At 42.6% G+C, this 6,000-nt stretch overlaps 1 protein-coding gene across 1 annotated transcript in view; it reads left to right on the forward strand.

Annotated features, from left to right (window-relative positions):
* The window catches only part of PLCD4 (phospholipase C delta 4), a 78,373-nt gene extending 73,035 nt beyond the window's left edge, over window positions 1–5,338 (forward strand). Inside the window, exons 11-14 of the mRNA XM_033944136.1 lie at window positions 59–237; window positions 1,001–1,136; window positions 4,035–4,184; window positions 5,235–5,338. Of these exons, the coding sequence (XP_033800027.1) occupies window positions 59–237; window positions 1,001–1,136; window positions 4,035–4,184; window positions 5,235–5,338 (569 nt within the window). The remainder of the gene's footprint in view (window positions 1–58; window positions 238–1,000; window positions 1,137–4,034; window positions 4,185–5,234) is intronic.
* Window positions 5,339–6,000: the final 662 nt, after the last annotated feature.

A 6,000-nucleotide genomic window follows, 5' to 3' on the forward strand; every position in this document is an offset into this window, starting at 1 on the left:
ATTGTCTTGAAGTGACATTTCTAAGCTGGGTGCAAGGTTATCCCCTTCTTTCTTCCAGTGGCCTTGAACTTTCAGACCGCTGGTGTGGAGATGGATTTGAACGATGGTCTCTTCAGTCAGAATGCTCGCTGTGGCTACGTCCTAAAGCCAAGCTTCATGAGGAGCGTGGGGAGTACATTTAATCCGGAGCGCCCAGAGGGGAGAGATGGCTACAGGCCCCTTAATCTGTCTATACAGGTGCAAACCTTCATTCCTTTGGCATGTTCAGTCTTTGCTCCGTGCAGTGAATGCATTTCTCCCATTCTCCTGGCACGTAGAGTCTGTACAGCACACATCCCATCAGCATGCATGCAACCGGTCATATTTCACATGTCTTTATACTATGCTATTGTCTAATGTCTCCAAGCTCACAAAATATACCTTGTCACACATACATGAACACTTTCCTTCTCGGGGCTGTTTGGGGTTTCTAAAGGTTAGAAGTGATATCCAGAACATGTCAAATTCTGTACTCTCTTTTACTGTGTGTAAAGCCAATTTGTGACAGCCTCAACTCTTCAGCCCATTCCTTAAGTGCTCCGGTCCCAAAGGTGACAGGCTCTGAATCCATTTGGCCATCTCCAGTTCTAGAGATGATAGGCTCTGTATTCCTGTGTTCATCCTCTGAGCCCTCCAGTCCGAGAGGCAATAGGCCCTATAGCCATATGCTGATCCCTGAGATGTATCACTTTCAGGCCTTTCATCTGCTTATCCTTACCATTTATCAGAAGAATTCTCTATTGCTCTCCTTGGGAATTAGATTGAATAATTATAGACCTCATTGTTTGAGTTGTATTCTCCTGGTTCCTATAGAATTGTTTGAGAGGCAGAGGTGCTCGCTGGTACCATCTATAGGAAGGATTATTTTCAGATGTACAATATGGGAGAAATGCTCTAGATAGACCAGAGGTTGTGGAGCTAAGTCATAAGACTCTTCTCACCGCATGTTATTTGGTTATAGGTCATCAGTGCCCAACAGCTCCCCAAAGTTCCCAACAGTAAGGAAGGATCCATAGTTGACCCATTGGTACGAGTGGAGATTTTCGGTGTCCCCATGGACCAGGCAAAGCAGGAGACCAAGTACATTGACAACAATGGTGAGTCCCTTCTCCCTTTCTGCACCGTAGGCTCAACAAGCTGCCCGAATTTTTGCGGCGGGCTCCATCTCTGGCGGTGTTCAAGGCCCAGTTGCAAGCCCACCTCTTTGAGAGTGCTTTCGACTCCTAACTCCTCTCACCTTGGGTTCTGCATCTCCAACCCTATATCTCAAGTCTGTCTGTCCAAGTTAGATTGCAAGTCTTCCAAGCATGGACCGTCTGTTAAATGTCAAGATGTACATTGCTGCGTACACCTTTTAGCGCTGTATAAGTGATAAATAGTAGTAGTGGTATTGGGCTAACAATACATTGTTTCGCTTTCGAAGGCATTCTTTTTCAGGTCAGAAATGAGCAAATGTTGACAAATATCAGAATATATAAGTGAAACAAAAGAATTCCAATGAGTCTCCTGGGAAGAGGTAGGGTGGAGCAGGGAAAGCCTTTGTAAAAGTCCAATAAAAAAGGTATCTCATTATCTTTCTTTGTTTTGTTTTACTTTAAAGAATGGACTAACATAGCTACCCCACCACTACACCTTTTTGTTCAACTAAGTTAATATAATTCTTGAATCGCTGAATAGCTTTAGGTGTCTGGAAGTTACTGGGCTTTCCTGCTTTGCAACTGATGAGTATTTCCAAGTGAGCCAGACTGACCCGACGGTCTATGAACCTTCACCTGACTTGGCATGACCTTTCTTATCTTAATCGCAAAACCCAACAGTTACCATAAAATCAATATACTAAAATAATAATACAATTCAATTTTTTTTTTTTAAATTTAAAACTCCCAATACATACCTTCTATTAAAACACCATCTCATAAAACCATCCAACCAGTCGATCTTGATCACTGCTGAGCTGAAGCTCAAACATTAACTAACAGAGTTGACGAGGGTCCTTTGTTTCACCAAGGCTGCTTCAGGAGTCTGAAATCATGAAACTCCTGCGACCACAGTGATAAAGACTGATATTGCTGGGTTGAAGATATATGACATTGCTAATTTATTACGCTGTGACTTGGTCTTATTTATCACTTATTTTAAGTGGTTTACATTGAGGTATTTAAGCATTTTCCCCTATCTGCCCCAGTGGGCTCACACTCTACTTAATGTACCTGGCGCAATGGGGGATTAAGTGACATGCTTAGATTAGATTAGCAAAGAATAAACCAGGGGAAAACAAAACCACAAAACCAGAGTGGGATTGTCCTAATCAGAATGATGCGCACAAAGAAAGTGTCCTTCAACTCATCTGATGGTTCAAATGCCTTTAGTCATCCAAAACTCATTAATTCATCCAATGACTCAATGAGTCGACATGGATATGTTTCGGCCAAACCAGCCTGCCTCAGGAGTCTTAAAGAGTCTTCAGCAGGTGTCAAATAACGTAGCGGCTACTCAACATCTCAACAATTCAGAGCAGGGGAATGCGAGAAATGTTGAGTAGCCGCTACGTTATTTGACACACCTGCTGAAGATTCTTTAAGACTCCTGAGGCAGGCTGGTTTGGCCGAAACATGCACATGTCGACTCATTGGATGGATTAATGAGTTTTTGGCTGAATAAAGGCATTTGAACCATCAGATGAGTTGAAGGACACTTTCTTTGTGCGCATCATTCTGATTAGGACAATCCCACTCTGGTTTTGTGGTTTTTTTGTGGATTAGATTAGCAACAAACAAAAAACCCAACACGACTGTAGTTCAAAATCGAAACGAGAAACAAAACCCAAAAACTGCAGTGATGATGTACAGGACACCAAGGCTTTATTAGGCAATCATAAAAAAACATAAGACAGTTTGTTTCCAAAAGGACTGATAAGACCAGACCCAACACGGTCCCTGTTTGGAAGAAACACTCCTTCCTCAGGGGTCCTAACATATATCAGAACTCAGTAACCTGATGGATAACAACTGGAAACAGCAGTGAATGACCATAAATGCTCTTGCAGTTTTTGTTTAGATTAGATTGGGATTTGAACCCACAACCTAAGGGCTGTAGCTTTAACCACTGCACCACACATCGTTGAGTGGTGAGTCCCTTTTAAGCCTGATCAAAGTGATTTACAATTATAAAAGAATACTTATAAAATATAATGAAACACATTCATATCAAATAAGATCAGACATTAGTTCTTAATCCATAAAAGGACATTAGCATAACATGACTTTGTAATTTCTCAGAAGACTTTCCTGAGGTACTTTGTCAAATGCCTTTTGAAAACCCAAACACACAAGATCAACCGGTTCACCTTTATCCACATGTTCATTCACCCCTTCAAAGAAATGCAGTAGATTGGTGAGGGAAGATTTCCCTTGACTAAAACCATGTTGGCTTTCTCTCATTAACCCTTTCTTACGAATATGTTCTGTAATTTTGTTCATTCTTTATTTATACAGTTCGTATAATGCATTATCTTGTATTCTAGATGGTGAACAATTAAAACATTTACAATAAAATTACTATTCTTTCTTATAAAAGTCTCAACCATTTTGCCCAACATCGTCATCAGACTCGCCAATCTATAATTTCCAATTGGCATTACAATGGCTACCATCCAATCTTCCGATACCATGCTGAATTTTAAACGTAAATTACAAACTACTAGTACTAGCTCTGTAAGTTCATTTTTCAATTCTGTCAGTACTCTGGAATATATATAAGGTGACCAGGTTACCCATTCCAGAAGGGATACTTTTTGGCCAGTCCTGGATTTCTGCTAACCTCGTCTTGGTGCACTGATTTCAATGGATAGAGTCATGAACTACAAATACTACGCTGCTTTGGAATGTCATTTTTAAAACCAGGACTGGCCAAAAGGTCTTCCTTCTGGATGGGTAACCTAGCCGCCCTAGAAATATACCATCCGGACCTCTTAACTCTTCCCTCATTTTCCATAGGCTTTAATCCCGTCTGGTATGAAACTCTGACCTTCAGAATTCATGTTCCTGAGTTGGCGCTAGTGCGTTTTGTGGTTGAGGATTATGACAAGACTTCAAGGAATGATTTTATAGGGCAGTACACCCTGCCATTCTCCAGCATCAAATCAGGTATGTCTACAGAACTTAAACAATAGTGGGTGGAGATAAGAAACCAATGGCCAGATGCTCGAAAATTGCCATTAAAATCCTGTGGGTCCCTGAGGTGCTAATAAATGAGGGGGAGAGTGTGGTGCAATGGTTAAAGCTCCAGCCTCAGCACCCTGAGGTTGTGGGTTCAAATCCACGCTGCTCCTTGTGACCTTGGGCAAGTCACTTAATCCCCCCATTACCCCAGGTACATTAGACAAATTGTGAGCCCACACAGGACAGACAGGAAAAAATGCTTGAGTACCTGAATAAATTCATGTAAACTGTTCTGAACTCCTCTGGGAGAACAGTATAGAAAATCGAATGAATAAGTAGTATAAAAAGTTTCAGCCTCTGACAACCAGAGCTGCTATTGTGACATCATAATGCCTCATTCCACCAATGCCTAAGAGCCAACCTCATTAGTGATGTTGCAAAGGCTTGATTATCCTATTCTTGGCTCACTTTTACTACATTATGATTTCTAGAGTGGCGCAGTAGTTAAAGCTACAGTCTCAGCACCCTCAGGTTGTGGGTTTAAGTGACCCTGGGCAAGTCACTTAATTTCCCCTTTGCCCCAGGTATATTAGACAGATTGTGAGCCTACCAGGACAGATAGGGAAAAATGCTTTAGTACCTGAATAAATTCATGTAAACCGTTCTGAACTCCCCTGGGAGAACAGTATAGAAAATTGAATAAATAAATGGTCCAATTTGAAAGCTGTGATCAATGTTGAAACAATTTTCATGGAAATGATTTTCACAAAGGTCCACCATAATCCCATACGATCAGTTGTTGGAGAAAGCAACTGACACATGTGCAGAGTCAGCAGGGGAAGCTCCGAACAGCTGGGTGGCAGGAGAAGGGGCGCATGTGTGACAGGGGGGTTGGATAGGAGCATGGGAGGGGCCCCACCACCACCAGAGATGTGCTTTTATTTTTAGGAGAGAAGGAGCTTTCTTAAACAGAGCCATCTGACCGGTGGTTGTGTCGCATCAGAGACGCCCATTGACACGTTTTCCCTCCCACAGGTTACCGCCACATCCACCTCCTCTCGAAAGATGGGAACAGTATCCCCCCCGCCTCCCTGTTTGTTCACATATGGATCACAGATGACGAGGAGGCATTGGTGTGAGGAGCACAGGGGTTCCCCCGTCCCCCAACCTCCTGGATCAGGCTGCTCTCAGCTGCAGCAGTTGGAAGAAGCTACGACAACCCTCGCTGCTGCGCTCAGTACACATGGAGCCAGACCGGTGGGAAACTTTTGCCTGGGGCGGCAGCTGTCTTATGGATCCCTAGCCTTCTTAAAAATGTACATTCTACAGGTTTTGTTGCTGCTATTTTTTGATATGGCACTTTGCTGATACACAAGCTATGGCTCCAAGTGACGAATGGCTTTGCTCTCCACACCTTCTATTGCTTAAGATTTCTATAGCGCTATTAAAAATGTACAGATACGTTACATAAAGAGCGAGACAAACCGAGAAGACAAATAATTTGTAGCAATCCAACATTTTAGTAAACACATGTTTAATGTGAGAGGGTCAAGATTGGGAAGAAGCAGAGGGTTTAGACTGAAAAGCAATCTCAGAGAGGTGGGACTTCAACACATCAAGAAATAGAGCAAGACGCAACAACTCAAGAAGGGCATTTGAAGGATACAGCGCAGCAAGACAGAAAGCAGAGAAGGGCCCTGAGCAGACTTCTCAATTAATGCAGGTCATGAGGCAGGAGATAGGAGCAGAGAGGAGAAGGAGCTGTAGAGTGAAACGATCTCAGAAGCAGACTGGGAGCCAT

This window comes from Geotrypetes seraphini, chromosome 5 (genome assembly GCF_902459505.1).
Source record: "Geotrypetes seraphini chromosome 5, aGeoSer1.1, whole genome shotgun sequence".
NCBI classification, from domain to species: domain Eukaryota; kingdom Metazoa; phylum Chordata; class Amphibia; order Gymnophiona; family Dermophiidae; genus Geotrypetes; species Geotrypetes seraphini.